This window comes from Chironomus tepperi, unplaced genomic scaffold, assembly GCF_022539635.2.
Source record: "Chironomus tepperi strain 1889 unplaced genomic scaffold, CSIRO-AGI_Ctep_v1 contig_373, whole genome shotgun sequence".
Taxonomy (NCBI): Eukaryota; Metazoa; Arthropoda; class Insecta; order Diptera; family Chironomidae; genus Chironomus; species Chironomus tepperi.
Window position 1 is genome coordinate 29,788 of NW_027226495.1, and position 19,200 is coordinate 48,987.

A 19,200-nucleotide genomic window follows, 5' to 3' on the forward strand; every position below is an offset into this window, starting at 1 on the left:
AACACACGTGATTTCAGAAACACCACGTACAAATGTATGTGGTGATTAAAATCACACGTGTGATTTTATCCACCACTTGGAAATACATGTGGTGTTTATGAAATTCACTACATTCCAGAACCACCACATACATTTTCAAGTGGTGTTTCTAGAAACCCGTGATTTTCATTTTCGGTGGTTATGGGAAAATTTGCGTGGGTGTTCTGGCCTGTGGGTGATTTAAAGCTTCATCCTCTAAGAACCGATTTTAGGTCTATTAATCGATTTCCTTATCAGGCAAAGAGACCGATTCTAAGGAGAATAGTGGTACTTCTGTACCATAAAATTATGCTTATTGTCTGTTAGGGTATGTGCAACGGAATTTATCTCATCTCTCTTCATTTTCTCAAAATTTTCCTCCTCAAAAATATTAAAATTTTTCAAAAAACAAAACTTCACTCATCACATCATGCACAGCACAGCTCACGAGAAATAAGAAAATTTTGTGTATATGTGGTGAAAACACATCGAGTGTTAATAGGGAAGTAAATACATATTATTTTTGGATTAATTTAATGCGTTAACAACCGTCATTATTTAAGTGACAATAATTTTTTTTCTTTCATTTTCTACATACAAATGCGTAAATAAATGTCAACTTTCTAATTTTTTTTGTGCTTTGTGATGCAATTGCGATGACAATTTAAATTTGCTTGGAGGAAATGTTATGGAAAACTGTTTTTGAATTGGAAAGGAAAAGTTTTAAATTGAATGTTTATTTGGTTAAGGTTGATGATTTTTTGGGGGTTTAGTTAAGATTTTGGGATGAATTGGATGATAAATTAGAAGAGATTCTTGATAGAGTGGAAGTTATAGAGCTGATAAAGGTAATTGGGTATAGAATTCATCTTTGATTCATGCCATTGTCCCTTATTGAAGATGACAACTTCCTTACTTACTCGCATGATAAGCTTACACTTGAATCTATGTCTACATTAATTTTGTTACGGAAGGAGGAAGAGAACAAAGACCCAAATTCTCTTTAAGACAAATTCCACCAGTATTTAATGTCAAGCACATTTACATAATCACAGTTAAAAAAATCCAAAAATTTATGAAATTCATTAACACATTAACACAAACCCCGGAAGACACATTGCTTAGAATAGAAGAAAAATCTGAAGCCATGAAGGCATAAGTCTCGATCTCAATGAATTTTCTTCTAGGTCAGAGTCATGTCGACCTGAAGTCAGATATTCAAGAATTCCTAGGCATGACTCTAGCCTAAAATCCGATTCGGAAAAATCCGTCCTCAAGCGGGAGCTGGCTTTGATTTTTTGCCGTTTATATGCCGTGTGCGAAGCTGGCCTACCCGCTGGAACTTCCAGATGCTAAGGTTTGCAGACAAAATATAGATTCTGGTCACTAATAATTCTAAGACATGCCTATATTTCTACTTCTTAGATTAAATAAGCTATTATTGACAAAGAAAAACGAAGAGCGTTGAATATTGTTGTAAAATGTTCACTAACTCCTAACTCATCTGTAAAGTCCGCTAAGTTAAGCATTATAATTTGAGTATTAACCAATGACAAATCACCTAACAAAAATCCCAAAAAACAATCTAAAAATAAATTACAAATCCACCACGAAAAAAATAAAACATATTTCCAATTATATTCAGAGTGTTAATTCCCCATCCCCAGGTGTATATTATATCAACCTCAATCACATGGATTGACGCACCAAACAACTTAGCAATTTTTATTCCATCATTTTCATTGCAAACCAGACATGCTAATGATGGCACAAAATATAAAATAAATATACAATATACAAAAAAAAGTATAAAGAGTATCGACTGAGATAATGATATAGACAATGGCAATAAGGTGATACAGAAAAATTAGGTGTCGTTGTGGTCTTTGTTGTTTTGCCGATGGAAAGAACAATGGGTGCTTGATATTTATGTAATACAGACATATAATTTATGAATTTTTATATATATATGTTGTTCCTAACTTCAACATCGTGTGTGACAATCAATATGGATGTGCTTTGATATTTTGGAGTCAGTAATTGATATGGCATGTGTATAAGGTTGACGAGATTCATCGTTGATCCCAAAAATGGTAATCTTGACTCGTTTGTTCAAACCATAATGAGACATAAATCTACTCAAGAATATATATAAATTATTTATGTGTCGAATAACAACAATCATAAAAAAAATTGCTTGCCATTCCTTATTCTCGTCATTTTTTTTGGCTGCAACAATGTGCAGCGACTCATTTTCAATTAATCATGGTTTTTGTGGCATTTTTATGTGCATGAGCATTGAACAGTATATTTATGTGCCAGTGCCTATGTTTAACAAAGTGTGAAGAGACGAGTTATTTCTTTTTTTTTGAAGCAATGGATGTACGACAGTGAATGAAAGGCATCGAGAACAATAAAGAAAATTTATATATATATTTGAATGTTGTCAATAAATAATGTCACATGTGTGTATGCACAGTGTTGACAATTTATTTATTTTGTAATATGTTATGTGTCATCGTGGAGCTGTTTCATGCTGGTCTTTAAATGGTGTGGAATATATTTATCAAATTTTTTTTTGATGTTTTAATGATGAGAACAGTTTAATTATTTGTTTTGGTTGTTGTGGAAGGATTATGTGTAGTTAAATGACTGGGAATGTGATGGAAATACTTAAAATTATAAGATAAATTGAGAAGAATATTGAAAATGAGCTTGAATTTGAATACAATTTGAATGAAGTCAAATCGACTTTAGCAGATTTTTCCATCTTAAGTACTAGTAGACTTCAATTTCTTGTGCATTGCAACCAGTTAAAATGAACAAGCTTTCTTACTTATTTAGCTGGTTTTACAAATAAATTGATATCCAAGGCTTAAATTAGATGTCAGGTTGAGGCTAACTTTAACATCAGCAATCGAAATATCAGAGTAGACTCAAATCTTATGTGGAGTCAGATTTTATATCGACTTTTCATACAAAATCTGAATATTAAAATTTGAGTAGACTATTCAAATTAAGAATAACATTATATGCACAATTTCAAAAAAGGTCTAGTTCATCCACTCGGGATCAGATCAACAATTAGTCGACCATATGGGCAATTTAATATTTGACATTTGTGGAACTTGACATAAATCATCTAGTTTGATCCTAGACATGCTATAGATTAATAACAGCTTGTAAAACTCGAGACAATTTTGAAAAAATGTTGAAAAATTATCTAAAAAATGACAAAATTCAAATTTTTCAATACAATTCTCTAGTCACACTCTCAAAAGCCTCAAAAATTACTAATCCGATTCTAGTTTGATAAACAATATAATAAAAATATAACAAATTAATCATTTTCTAATGAAAAGAACCTTTAAAGCTATTGAAAATTCACATATTCACAGAATTCATAAAACTAAACCAAAATCACTCGAAAATTAATTTTTTAGACCTGATTTACATAATTCTCGTTATCTTGTTTCACAAAAGATGTTATAATCCTCCCGGCAGCAAACTGCGAAAAGTTCGTTAATTTTACAACCAAATATCTCTCAAACATCTGAACACCATCCATCAATCCTCAAAAAAAAAAAAAGAATTACAACAATACAAATAATTTCCTAAAAAAATGAGCAACAAACTCCATTTAGCAAAAGTTAAGAACAAGAAGACAAGCTGAAAAAAAAAAAATTATTAATGTTGATGTACGCACAACAAAATACATCGAAGCAAATGAGCACAGATAGACATGAATATGAATAATGTTAATAATAGTCTAATAATGTATCTAGATGAGAAATGAGAAATAATTACATTACTAAACAAACGAATATCATGGCAGGTAATTTGTAAAAGCAATAAAAATAAATGACGGGAAAGGAGTGAGCGAGTCGAGTTGAGTCGAGTGAGATGGATAGACGAACAAAAAAAATTAATTAATTATAAAATGAAAAATAATGTTATAAAAAACCTTAAGTAGTTTCTGCTTATAATGCCCAAGCAAGTCGTTCATTACATTCACACAACTACACATTCACATCTACAGTCATCAACACCAACAATGCTTAATAAAATTTTTATCCGACATTATGTTTTCATGTCAGCGAGCTTTTTCTGTACGCATGCTGATTGGCTGTTGATTTTGTAGTGTCTGTGATGTATAATGATAGGCGTTAACCTTATTTTCTGCTTTATTTCTCTTGTTTCTCACTTTACACATTCTTTCCTCGTTGAAACGAGATTTAGTCTTCTTGACTGTGTGATAACATTCGGTTCGATGACTTTGTGTTGATTTCGGGACATGGATTTTTGGTTCATATAGTGTCGATATTAGTTTTTTTGGTGTTTTAAATGCAATTATTGCAAATTGTGAATAATTAAAAAATTGACCACATTAAAGTGACTGATAAGGAAAATAGAGAAAAATGTGAAAAAAAAGAAACAAAAAAAAAGTTCATTATTAAGCACGGAGTTTATTGTCAATTAAAATAAAATTACTTATTTGTTTAGTGAAATAAAAAAAAAAAATATTTAAAAATAATAAAATAGAAAATCATGCAGACAAGAACATTTTCAAGTCGTGATCCGAGTCCGGTGGGTTCTGAAATATCAGTAGGTTCACCGTCACCACCGCCCTCTGAATGTGAAAGACGTAATAATAAAATTGGATCGAATGAATATTTTCAGCCATTAAAACGTCTCAAAATGATCAATGATCATACAAATGATGTAGATAATAATAATCATTGCAGTAGTGATGCTAGTCGTACTTCCTCTTTAAAGTCACCATCATCAACAGCACCGACAACAACAACAACAACAACGACGGGTATTGAGGGTGTAAAGAGTTTTAGCATAGCTGATATTTTAGGACGTGATAGTAGCAATAAAAATAATTCCTCATCGACACAGGCAACACAAGCGGCAGTCACAGCTGCTACAATTGTCAATGGTCTCAATCATTTGCATCATCATCAGCAAGTGGCAAGAATTGTACGGCCATGGGATCATTTACAACATCCAATTTCAATTCGTCCACTTCTTCCGCCTGCCTTGCTTCATTATGAGCAACGACTTGCTATGGAATATCATCAGCAATTGCAAGAACATTTTCATGCACAGGCACAGCTATTAAGGCATATGAATATTGATATAATTCCATCAGAAAGTGGAAGTGATCGATCAAGTTCTGTGGCAAGTGGAGATTGCTGTTCACCCGACATTGGACGATCATCAGACACTTCAGGACGTTCACATCCAAGTCAACAACATCCTAGTTCGAATAATAACAATAATGTCAATAGAAATGGAAATAAATCGCCAAATGGAAGTGCACCACTTGATGCGCTATTTCAGCTATCAAATAAAAATTTTGATGAGGCAACTGGAGGTGAGTGTGATTAGCAATTCCATAGAATTATAATAAATTGCAACCATAATCGGTACCGATCCTATTTATGCATGTCATAATGTCATAAATTCTTAGTATAAAAATGTGAAAGAAAAGTGCAGCAAAAATGTCGAAAAAAACTACAAATAAGTGGAAATGAATCAGAGTGCTTAGTGCTGCGGCTGTTTAGCATGAAAAATAATAAAATCATTTTAGCGTCGTTGCAAGGCTCACCTCATTAAAATCGAATACCGTCTATAATATTTTGCCACATTTTACGGCATTAATTATCAATTTTTGCAGTCACACTGACAGACATCTCTACTTCTCGCTCATCGGTTCCAATTATATTGAAACACAGGCTTGGATTTTTTTTCATATTTTTTTTTGTCTCTCTCGTCCGCTCTCGAACTTAATAAAAATTCAATAACTGTGACGCTCTTACAAGCTTGTTTATGTGATGAGGAATAAAATCATTGAGACCATAGGATCGATAAATCATAACAGAAATTAACAGAATGAGCGAGAACGGTGCTCATAATTTTCAATAAATAATTTTTGCTTTGCATAATGTTTCGCTATTTAACATATATATATTTTTTTATATTTCATTCCTTAATTTATGCACGAGAGCAGTAAATTATTCATTAATGGGCATTCAACCTACCCAACTATCTTCTACCTACCAAGCTCATATTACGTTAATTAAATATTCAATATCTCGACAGTTTTCGTTATGTTATTACACGTATAATAATAATAATAATGCTGTATGCAACTACATGTGACTTGCATGTAGTGAGCGAATTTGGATGGAAAGTGAGGATGTAGATTTTAAGTAGATTGGGTATGGTGCTGGAACGGCAAAGATTAAGACGTGTTTAACTATAAAAATTGTTGGATTTTGGGTCTTGGTTCAATACAACAGTAAAGCTATGCAATGAGCATTGAATAGAATATAAGGTTTAAGGTAGCATTATGCGACGCACTCTAGCAGCCCTCGGTAGCTCAGTTAGTAAGAGCACTTGACATGTAAATAAGAGGTCGTGGGTTTTTGCGAAATTGACATTAAGTTATGAGCTGGGAAGTAGCTAGAAGAGATTTTTAATCCAAATATAAAATTCAGGACCGAACCAGGGTTGTTGACTCCAAAAAACTAATTTTGGGAAAATTTCACGCTAAATTCGTCCATTTCAAGTCCTACTTGGGCTATTTTAAAGGCAAATGTACTTTTTCCTTTGAAAACCGCATACTTCTTACTAACTTCCATGGCTAGGGTGCATGTGGACCTGTTGCCATGCAGAGAGAATGTCCCCGACTCTATTCGTCGAGAACTTCTGCCAGTTCTTGATGTTGAGTGAGAAATTGCTTAATTTATCAAAAATTCGGCTCCTAACAGCCGTGACTCTGACTTGATGCCTAATTCTGTGTAAATCCGGTACCACACTATGATCACACTTGCCAAAACATCCACAAAACCCCTCAAAACCCAGAAAATTCATCCAAAAATGCGCCTTATCCCCTCATCACCTCCAAACCACCTCAAATCTCATCAACCAGCTTTTATTACGCCTTTATTTAGAGTGTGCGCAACTTAAGTCTTTTACGAGACCTATGAAAACTATCATAATATTTCATGACAACACTGCTTGCTACCTCACAATGTTTGAATTATTTTGCAGCTCATAATTTTTTCATTAACTTTCCATTTTGCTTCTCATTTTGCTGTGCTGTTTGCATTTCTCATATTTCTTTTACCCATTTTATTTTATTATTGCCGTAATTGGAAATTAAACATTTTTAGTGTAAATAAATTGAATTAAATTATTTTTTTTTTTATAAATAAAATTGTGTTCATACAAATTGGATGTAGACATGAATGGATGTAGAAACAAGTTTATGGATAAAATTGGAATTAAGAAGATTTTGATTACTTGTTCAGTTGGGTAATTTGTAGTTGAATTACATAATGAAATAATTGGAAACAGATTTTTGAGTTTTTGAGTTCAGCAGCAGAAATTACTTAAAAAGTGATGTTGCAAAAAATGGCTGGTAAAAATTAAGTTTTTTTTATGAGATTCTGTAATACAGTTTTAATGAAAATTTATGATAATGAGGCTCAGTAAATTGAATGGAATTGTCATCGGTGACTTTTGAATTGTTTTGAGTTTCTTGTGTCCAAAAATTTACAAATGTTAATTTTAAGGAAGCTTATAGCATGTTGAATTTGATTTCACAAGATTTGACTTAATTTCATTGATTTTTGTTCCTTGGGATTCATAACTATACATGCATAAATAGATTTATTAAGGAAGATTTTCAGAATTTTGCGAAAACGACATTCAGTTAGGGGTTTGAAGGAAGCCAGGACGAGGTATAAAGGATATGTCTCTGGTTAAGGATCTATCTGTTTGTTTATCGACCCAAAATCAGTCTCATTTACAGCCAACATGCTACATAATATTTGTTTTGAAAATATGCAAGCTGAAGTACTGAAGTATTTTTGCAAGCTGAAGTATTTTTGACAAAAATTGGACATGTTGTAACTCGGCAAGGAAGCCTTGACGAAATTCGGGAATGGGTTGACGAAACTTGACGATATTATGACTAAATTATAGACAACTTTTTATTTCGATTTGCGATATCATGCCGACGTAATTCAGCCACACATTAACCAATCTGGACATTCTAGAGTTTAATGATCATTTTAATATTGAGGCTACAAAAGAGGGACTCATGATCCAATTATGAGATGCTTCCCTAGATGCTTCCTTGTTCCATTCGATTCTGTAAAATATCATGTATTACTTGGAAGCAAGCTGTCGATAGAGATAGTATTGCGTTTTGTATCGGAGGTTGTTGATGACATACCAAAACTACGCTATTTGGACATTGTGGGCTATATCAAGGACATAGGCATTTGTAGAGAATTTGGGATGTTTAACATCGTAGTTATGCAAACCCTAAATTATATTCTATTATTGGCATCAGAAATAGGCAAGTGTAAGCCAACGATAGAGCCAGCTTCAGGCGACTCCTGTGGTAGATCATGAATCACAACTTATCGAATTAAGTATGTAAGTAATAGATACATACATCATGCCTTAAACAATAATTCAGCAACATTTGAATGATATTTGCAACATTTTAAGCACAATGCTTGTATAAATTACTCTATCCAGCAATTCCAGCAATTCCATCGTTATGCCATATCCACAAATTGCATACTACAACGTGCAACTTCAATTATGAGTAGAGAGAAGCTACAAAGTAGCAAAAAAATGCCACTTATGCTACTGGATATAATTCAGCAAGAAAAGTCTATCCATCTAATGTTCAGATAGCAATCAAGTGTATATGAAAAGATCACAAGATTCATCTTATTGTCTTCTTTTATATAAAAGAGCGTATTGAATGTCTAAATGTTTTTGCTACTCCTTCCACTTCTTTCCATTCCTCATTGTACTCATAATTTTCTGTTCCATCTTCTTCATTCTGACTGTTTATTCAATTATTATTATTACTATATACTTTTTTATTCATAACTTTACAATAAATGATGATACTTGAAATTGTACATTGCGTCCCATCTGAACAACAGATGGCTATTCAATAATAAACAACTTAACAAAATAATAAGTAATTGTTTGGAATGTCACAAGCATACACAATTGCCTGATTGCTAAGTGGGTGTTCCTTTTTAACACCATTTGAATGGAATTTGAAAGATGCATTTGCACATCTCGCATTCCTAAATAAAAATGCATCAAAAATTAAATTCCAAACCGAAAAACAATCTCTACAAGATGGAATAATAAGAATAAGAAGAAGAAATTCCACATAAAAAAGAAATCAACTAAAATCACTCGTTTTTATTATGAAAAAATACAGAATAAGTTTCATCATCATATGAGAGTGTATTATTGGAAGATGTGAGTGTAAAAGGAATCTCGAGACAACAAAGAATGCCGCTCATGGCCTTAAGGTGTCGGTATATCAAGCTAATTGGAAGACCATTCAAAAGAAACCGACTCATCCATAACAAGAAATTAAGAATGTATTTATATCTCTTACATGTAACTTCTTTAAAGAAGAAGAAACTTCTGTATTTTTTTTTTCTTCTTTTCTTTTCTTCTTCTGTGTCTTGCTTTTTCACCTTTTTGGATGGTGTATATAGCGAGATATCGAACGAGTGAGAGATTGGATTAATTTTGATGTTTTGACACGTTATTAGGATTGATTTTGGAAGTTGGTTGATTATTGGAGATTGTTGCAGAAATTTCAATGTTTTTGGACTATTTTGAAGCAAATGTTGCGAATTAATTTTGCAATTTTGATTTTCTGACGTTTTATTTCATTATTGAAAATTGAGACAGGACACTACTCAGGGAGATTTTTGCGTGTCATATTCATTATAAGGCAATTTTCATTTTCAACATTTTTTGGACTTAAATCTGAAAATATTCCCTAAATTTTCACTAAAAGGATTCAAAAATGGTTAGGACACCACTAAAAGGTGTGGTCAAACTACGTCGACATGATGTTACCAAGAAAATTGAAGAGTTTACAATAGTTAAGTGTCCTTAAATTAAACCCAAATTTTGCCATTTCTTCTTTATCAAGTTACAAAAAATCCAAAGTTAGGCTAGAATAAAATTGAATATAATCAAGAATCCGACGGAACTCGATGCCAGGTCCTACGATTTTCGATCACTTGAACCTACCCTCAAGCTAACGGTTTTTTTTTTTTAAATTTATGGCAAATTGCCCTTTAAAGTGCCAAATTATACATTCTTTATATCCCCTATGCTACTGCACTAACAATGGTATTCCGTTGATTGGCGATTCCACGAGTTCCATTCCATCAGACACTGTATGATCGATCACCATGTTAACAATAATGTCTGATTCTGGAATATAGCAAAGAGTTGAATTGATATTGAAATAGATGATCTATTGCATCATCTCAAATCTTCTATAAAATGTCATATTCAATTTATGAAGTCAATGAATGTTCAAAAATGCTAAATATACAAGGTCCTAACTAGCACAAGCTTTTGTTCGAAATCCGACAAAAATCGAAAAGACTCTGGCATGTCAGTTTTCAAACCAAATCGAGTACCAAGCCAGAGTCATGTCGTCCTGGGATCGGATTTTTGATTGATTAACGATTTTATGCTATTCAATGGTTTTAGAGCACTAGGAGCTGCATTAATAAATTAATAAAAATCAATTTCCCACTAAAACATCAATCAAATTCCAAAATTTTAAACAATCAAAAATTTGCACACTTTTTTTTTTCAAAAAAGTAACAATCCAATGACAACAAGCCCATATAGTCCCCCCATTTGATCTATAATAAAAAAAATCACACACAACAAAAAAAAAAATCAACATTTTTATTGAATAGAGAAAGAAAAAGATCGAAAGGTAACAAGCAACATGAACATAAGTTATTTAATTCTTTAAATTTTCAACGCACGTATAAAAATTCCAGAGCTGTGTTATTTGTAATATCTCTATCACTGCGGATCAATTGTGTTGTTACCTGATGCTGCTTGTTTGGCAGGTTATTTCATTCCTTTCAGTCTCTTCATTCTCACATTTATATATTTTATTGTATCACAGCATATAGTTGAGTGATTGAGGTGATTTTTATGATACTGTATATAATATATCGAATTGAATCGAAGCAATCTGGGAGGCCGTAAGCGTTCGTATCTAATCATCAATATATACACTGCGTTGAACAATTAAGGCAGGTCTCATTTAAAAAAAAATTTTGTGTATAATTTTGTGGTGTAAAAAAAAAATATTTTTTAATCTCTCCTTTTGTGAGAGGAAGACGGGAAAGAAGAAGAAGAATTTTCGGCATTTTTTGATTCATCTGTTAATTTGTTCCTAATGTTCTTAACCGGAGAGTACGGAGAGAGGATTTTCTCATTCACATTATTTAATATTTTATTATATCATTTTCATAATAAAAGTTTTTGGATAATTTGTGATGTAATTTATGCAAAATGGAATGAGATTAAATATTTTTTTATGTACATATTAACTCACATACGCGTATGTGATGAGAATATACAAATGAGAATCATAACTAAAAAAAAATTTTTAATTCGGCAATTTAAATATAATTTATGGTTGTGTTTTTGGCTTTTGTAGATCTTCACGGTGAATATTAAGTGAGAATATAAAAGAATTATCAAGATTTTTTTTTTGCTTGCCGTTGTGCTAAATATCAGGATTTCTCGAGAATTTTTTTCTTGATTATTGTTTGAAATACATTGATGTTAATTAGTTTGTTAATTAAAAGTCGGCTGAGGCTTTGGGATGCAGTGGGAAAGTTTTTGAATTGAGTTGAAATTTGAATTCTTAATTTTGTTGAAATTGAATTGGAGTTTTGAGGAATTTTGAATTTTTAAATGTCTACAAACATCTTTTACTCACTCTTGAGAATTTCGCAACTCAAAAAGGTGAAAAATCCGGTATTTAGCTGGTTCAGTTTCAGGTTAGCTTTAGCTTAATTTTGCTTCAGATTATACCTTTTTGGTTTTTCTAAGCCGTGTCTTTTTCGAGACTGCTAGTCTTAACCATAAAAAGGTCACAACAAATCGTTGTATAAATTGTTCACTTTTCCAGACTTTTTGGAACGAATCCCAAAATCTTATAAAAAGTCATCAAAAAGTTTACTCAAATTATCATAAGTCTCTTATCAACAATTGAATTTGCCAAAATATGCTTTGCAACATATTACAGAAGTGACTCTGGTTAAAATGGTTCAATTGTCTGGATTTGATCAAAATGACCATTTGGGAACCTTTTGAAATAGAGTATCGGTAATAGATCAGGTTGTTGCAGACTTAGCAAACTCAAACCAAGTGGGCCGGATTTTGTCAAATTTACTAAGCCAGAACTTTGTCAAACTGGTTTTAGATTCTGGGATAACCTGGCCGTTACCGTTGGAGAGACGAAATTGTCTTTCCCAGAGCTCAAAATTGATTGGATTTAAATCGATGCATGTCGACTCGAATCGTTTTAAATCGATTTTTTATTGATATCGGCACTGTAGTTGAGTCTAATCATTTTTCAAAATTAAGATCACTCGATTTCAAGATCTGATCTTAACACAAAACATAAGTGACCTCTTTAACTCCCCAAATGCCTCAGGCTCCATTTTACTAGCTCCAAAACTCTCTCAAAATCTCAAAATCAATTACCTTATCAAAAATCAGTTTCATACCCACTTCAATCTTCATTCTCTTTACAATAACCCAAAAAAACTCTCAAAATTTACTCAGTAAAACAACCTCCGTTACCTTAATTAAAAACTCATTCATCACCCTCTTTTCACCTATTCTAATATCCTAAAAAACGATGAGATAAAAGAATGGAAAAATTGAATCAAAAAAACGTCAAATGATGCCCGTGAGAAAAATATGAATGAATAATTTTTGTTTCAATTTTAATAATTATTATTTTTTTTTTTTTCGGTGAGTTAGAATCAATTTCACAAGAAATGATTGTAAGAAGGCACATAAAGAAGACCCTGGCGCGATGAAGATTAAAGATGAAAAGATACAATTGTAACAAGACAATTAATTTCTTTTCAAAATTCAATTAACAGGTCTCTACGGTGTAAGGTTAAAGAATAAGCAACTCAACATAAAAATAGAGCAGTGGTGGACAACCTGTGTGGTGCGGAACAGACGTGTTCCGACAAAATGCCATAAACTGAATGGAGTGTGCTGTTTCATTCGATGCTAGCCAGGAAGGTGTACCACAAGCTGCAAAAGGTTGTCCATCCCTGAAATAGACACTCTTTTTTGGGAGAAAGATGAAGAAGACGGAACGAGAAAAAAAAAATTATTAAAATTGAAACAGAAGTCAAAGTCAATTGTAATAATAAGCCATTATTTTCTAATTCTTATCTTCATCGCATTTGGCGCTTTTCATAAACCTCGAGAGACTCTTTTCATCTATTCCACAAAAGACGAAATTCGTTCATGAAATAAATCTCGTTAGATTTTAAAGAGAATGAAGAAAGAAACTAAAGGAGATACCAATTAGATAGTATTAAACTCACTCGTTAGTCATAACGTTGAAGGTCCATAGTTTAGGCTTTTTATTAATTTTTAATAAGCTGTCGGCATCATTTCGTTTGATTACCATTGCAAGCCTTTTTTTTTATTGTTTTGTGCCGCTTTATAAAGCAACTTATACTTTTTTTTTTGGCTTTTATTTCGTGTGTCTTGTATGAGGTGTTAGGGGATTTAGTGAGAGTTTTTGTCGACATTTGTCGGAATTGGCGTGTTTTTGAGGTGTTGGGTGAGAGTTGAGTGAGGAATTGTTCATTTTAAGTTGTTTTTATGGAAGTTGAAGGATGGGGTTAATGTGATTCTTTCAATTTTGATAGCCTTGACACATTTTTACAGGAAAATGTCAGGAAAAATGGAAGTTGTTACAAAAAATTACATAAAATTCGCTAAAAAGTATTATTTACACCCAAAATTGTAGCAGACCTTAACAGGCAATGAGCATGCTATCAAGAATTTAATCAAGAGCTTAATTAAGAGATAGAGCTGAGCATGCAAGCGAACGAACTCTCAGCTTAATTTGCTGTTAAGAGCATATTCTTTGCCTGTTTGGGGACAGCGGGGAAGGGCTGGTAGGACTAGGGAGGTTGGACTCCACTGGACTCAAAATGGCTTCTTAAGTCCAACTTCACATTTTTTCTAAAATGGAGTTCTGTCGACTCTAAACCAAGTTTATTCGTACATTGCTGGCTTTATCAGGGTTTATTGGGACAATTGGGACAATGGGTTGGTTCAACAGATCATCATTTGCTGTGTCTTTATATTAGAATTCGACTAAGAACTCTGCATTTTAAATACGCAGTCCTGCAGGTTTCGACTATACCGTATAGTTCGTCTAAGACTTCAGGTATGCAATTTTGGACAGAACCTGTTTTATATTGATCAACCAACTTACTTACTTACATGTTTCCTTGTCAAGGGCGCAGGTGGGTCCATTGCCGCGCGGAAGGAACGTCTAGAGTCGGCTCTATCCTTCGAGAATCCTAATTTGTCATCAACAAACTGTTATCTATTTTCCAGACTTCGAACTCGACTCTATTCAAAACTCGAGTATCCTCCGAACTCTTCAATATTCTATTCCATTCACAAAATAGTCATTGAACCTAATTAACTCAATCAAAAACATCCAACAGCCTCTCCTTTCCTATTCCGACCGAAAACAAAAATTCACCAATACCCCTAACCCAAATATTCGCATTAACTCACCAACAATAATACCAACATGCACAGAACTGTTTTTAAAAAATGATTATTATTAAGAGTCAGCACTCTCTTGAGTGTGTTAAATTTTTCGCAATTGTAACTCAAAGAGAAGATTACAATACAAGACTCAATAATTACAACACTCTAGCCTGTCATTTTCAAAATCATCGGCAAAACATCAATATTTTCATTTTTTTTATAATTTATTTCGACACTTTAAGAGTTGTACGAGCTGAAATGAGAGGGAAATTTTTTTCAATTATGTGAAATGAGATCGGAAGAAGAAGTTAGGTTGTGGATGTGGATGAATAGAGAGGAAATTCTTAAAGATTGTGATTAAGAGTGAGGATTGTTGGCAATTTTTTGATAAATATTTGCCATTGTGATGTGATTGAGAGCGGATGTAAGGAGAATTGTAAAGGAAATTTGGTGTCGGATGGAGTCAGAGGATGGATTTGATGGTGTACTCAAGGGTATGGAGATGATCAAATGGTCAAAGGCGGTTTTGTGTTCAATACTGTGTCATCAAATCGTACCCTTTGTCTGGTATTTTAATTATATCAGATAAACCTGTTCTAAAGGAGTTCAGGTCCTTGTGCTTAGACCAGGGACATATTGATTAAACCCCCAAACCCTCTTACCTACTCGTTCTATCCCTCTCAATTTCTGGATACGTCCCTAGATCCTAGCCTAGACATGCATAGGTACATGCACAATTGTCTGTCCAATCTGTTGCTTTTGATAGTATATCGATAGGCAACAACTCAGGTAGAAGGATCAGACCCCTACCTGGACCCCATCCTAAATTAAAAATTGTCTTCAATTGTCTAAAGACAGAGACTTTTGAGCTTCACAAAATGTGTCTATCCACAAAAAAATCCTAATCACCAAAAACATCAAATTATTCCCACAAAGAATCATCAAAAGGAATTCCTTTCCCCTCTTTTGTTGTCTACTTCACACAAACAAACAATAATCAGAATCCTAGGAATGATGACTAATAAGAAAATTGTTAAGCGGCAAAGTTCCTTTCAGAATGAGAAAAAATATAATATATGAAATAAAAAAAATAAGAGACAGCCGTCCACAGAAGGTAATAATTACTGTGAAAGATTGCTTCTTTTTGATTTCTTTTTTTTTCTGGTTTTCTCGATATTTGGATATATGATGAGATCGGTGCGGTTAATATTTTTTATGTGTGAATCATTCTTGACTTGATACAAAGTTGATTCAACTAAGTCTGTCGGTGGGCATCTTTTAGTCGAGTTAGGGGGACGTTTGGGAGTTATGGAACGGTTAGTGATGGAACGGGTTGATGGGGGCCAAGGAGGAGGAGGTGATAGAGGAGTTCATGATTTTTCTACAAATCATTATGGTAGGATCAGGGGTAGGTGGGTTAAAAAAGTCATTTTTAGCACTACTCGACCGTCACAAATGATTTATGACAGCCAATTGGTAGCCATATGTCGTCAATGTGGCAATTTATATGGTAATTCCAATAAAAATTGACATTTGGATGCCATGTGTCCACCATTTTGCTGCCTTGAATAACTTGTGCCGATCGGGTTACTACCAGAGAAGGAACCTGTTGACAGATACAGTATTGGATATAATTACTTACTTACTTCCTTGGCTGGTTTGCACGTCGGTCCATTGCCATGCGGAGAGAACGACTTAATCTGGCTCAATCCATTGAGAAATTCTGCCAGTTCGAAATTTTAAGGACTTAGGCGTCTTTTTCATCCATAAATTAAATCTTGAAATTCTTTGGAAGTATTGGAAATTTTAAAATAAGACAATGCGGATGCCAGTCTTAGAATCAGTTTCAGATGGCATCTGAGCAAAGCCATTGATCTGTACGCCAGCTTAGAAGTAAGGAAGTTACTTAGTTAGCGTTACATAACTCCTAAACGTTCCCATTAATGGTTATTTTCCTTTTCCTTGTTTTCGTGTTCCTCCAAACTTTTTTTTTCATATTTTATGACAAAATATAATTCACAAAACCAGCTTCAGCCTAACGTGGCTCATAAAAATCAGTCAAATTGAATTTTATCGCTTTTTGATTTGATTTATTAGACACAATTTTTTGAGTAAATGAGCTTTTTTTATATTTTTGGCGATATGGTGCTGGTTACAATGTCTGAATTGCCATGCCGTCTCTATTGTGTACTCTTTCATTTCTTTATGCTTCTACATTATTTTCTCAAAAAAACTGCGAATAAACATTAATTAATTTACGTGAGTTTGTGTGAGTGAATATTGGATGTTTTGTGGTAATTATTCAACACAGCAATTGAACCCGCGGCAATAGTAAATTGGTTTTAACCATTTAACGCACATGCAATTTCGTAATTAGACCAATGTTCAATTACCGAATATAATGTTGCTTACTTCTTGTAATTAATTAGTGCTTACATTTTGATGGACACTAATTTGACTTTGTGTGGCTGATTCTTATCGACAACAAAATAATAAAATCAAGATCAACTTAATCAGTAAATTGGAAATTGCTATGAGATGTGTTCAACCCTTGACAAATTTCCTACCAATTCCTCTTCTCATTCTTCACAGTTAATTTTTTATTAATACAAAAAAAAAGAGCAAATCACTCATTTGGAAAAATACTCGTTAACCATCCGCAAGAACCATTCGCAGTTAGGCACTTCTCTTTTTTTTTTGTTGTTGTTGTTGTATTACACATATTGTAATCAACATCCTTTTGATCAAATGGAAACAAAAAATTAATTAAATTCAATTCGTTGCGGACACTTGGCAGTTATCGTGTATTTTTTTTGTTAATTTTAAAGTTTGGCAGCGGTCTTTAATTAATGTGCATTGATGGATGTGTCATTGATCATGGTTAATTATATGAAGAGTATTGCGGTAAATGTTTGAAGAATTTGACAAGAATTTGATGATTTCAGGTGTTTGTGGGAAGTTTTGTAGACCATTGACCCGAGTGACATAGGATTTCATGATTTTAAATTTTTGTAACACGCTTGTAGAGCATTTACCCGAGTAACATACGTACAGTAAATTTTGTTGCGGATATTTTCAGACTTTTGTCACGGATAAATTTATTAACAACCTACACATCAAGGCAGCTTGCATTTGATGTAAATAAATGGAATGTAATTGTCTTATAGAATCTGTAACGGATTCTTGGGTATTCAGTAGTTCGGGTAATATGTGTCGCTTGGGTTGTTTTTGTCATTCGGGTATAAGATATCAAATAAGGTTTTTTACAGCGAAGGACCTAATTAGAACTAAATATCTAGCGCCTGGCAGTAGCAACCATTTGGGAACCACATGGTTCTATGAGGGGCCGCTAACTTATTACGTACGTGTTGTCAACTGCCATAGAGGAGGTGGAAGATGGTTGCGGACTTTGTATTCCATTGAGTTGCCAGCAATAGTGTTTATTCACAATTAGTCACCCCGAGTAGCACAATAAAGTCCCTAATGCACAGCTAAGTCATCGCCCGAGCGACACAAATAAAGAAGACTCCGCCACAGAGCATTTAAGATACAGTTACATCTGTTTTATTACCAATAGGCAGTCATATGGACGCCAAATTGAGGCTTCTTTCATTTGATGTTATTAAAAGAGAGTTTAGCGGAACCATTAAGGCCATATAGAAGCTTCTTCATTTTTGTCGCTCGGGTCTCATTAATGACAATATCTTGTCACATTTAATGGCACATTGACAACTATTTCTGGCTATTTTTAAGTGCAAAGAATCAAATTTGCCACATCTTGTCGCTCGGCTACAATTCAAAAGATCAAACAACTTAAAACTACACATTCAAAAGTATTAATGCCTTAATAAATTCAAAAAACCATGACCAGCAAAAATGACCACAACCTGCTCAACACATCAATCGCCAAAAAAACACCTGAAATAATTTAATTCCAAATAATCTAAATGATCTTTGACTTTCTAAATACATCATCCCCAAAAAAATAAGTTCTTCCTTGATTACCCATGTCGAATTGCACAAAAACATTAGCTTAATTCCACACATATTCAGTTCACCTGCCCAACTTCTGAAATGTGAAACTACAACAACAAAAAAAAAATGGTGTGAGCCAATTTTTCACGGTGGATTTTTCAAGAAATGCATTTTTAATTAAAAAGAGTCAATGAATTGTAGTCATTGAATCATAAAAAAAATGTAATTTACCGCCTACATTGGTAGCACAAAACTCTTTTTTTGCTTCTCAATCAACATTTTATTCAATTTTTTTTTTTTTTGTGATTTTTACACTTCAGAGATAATATTATTATTGAATTTGAGTCGTGGATGTGCAGTAAAATGAGAAGAGAACGTCATAAAAAAAGATACTGCGCTTTGAACGGGAGATGCAATGAAATATTTATGGCTGTTTCTCTTTATTATTTTTACCTAAACACAAATCGCTCATAAAATGTATTAAAATGAAATTATGTTTATTTATATATTCACACACATTCAACATTTATAATGGCTTGTAAT

General features: G+C 33.1%; 1 protein-coding gene across 2 annotated transcripts in view; it reads left to right on the plus strand.

The window, feature by feature from the left end:
- Positions 1 to 4,277: 4,277 nt before the first annotated feature.
- LOC139095675 (homeobox protein B-H1-like) overlaps positions 4,278 to 19,200 on the plus strand; it is a 30,697-nt gene continuing 15,774 nt past the window's right edge. For both annotated transcript variants that reach the window (XR_011544890.1, XM_070647116.1), the window contains exon 1: positions 4,278 to 5,401. Coding sequence is in view for 1 of the 2 variants with exons in the window: in XM_070647116.1 (XP_070503217.1) it covers positions 4,567 to 5,401 (835 nt within the window). In the remaining variant the exon portion in view is untranslated. The remainder of the gene's footprint in view (positions 5,402 to 19,200) is intronic.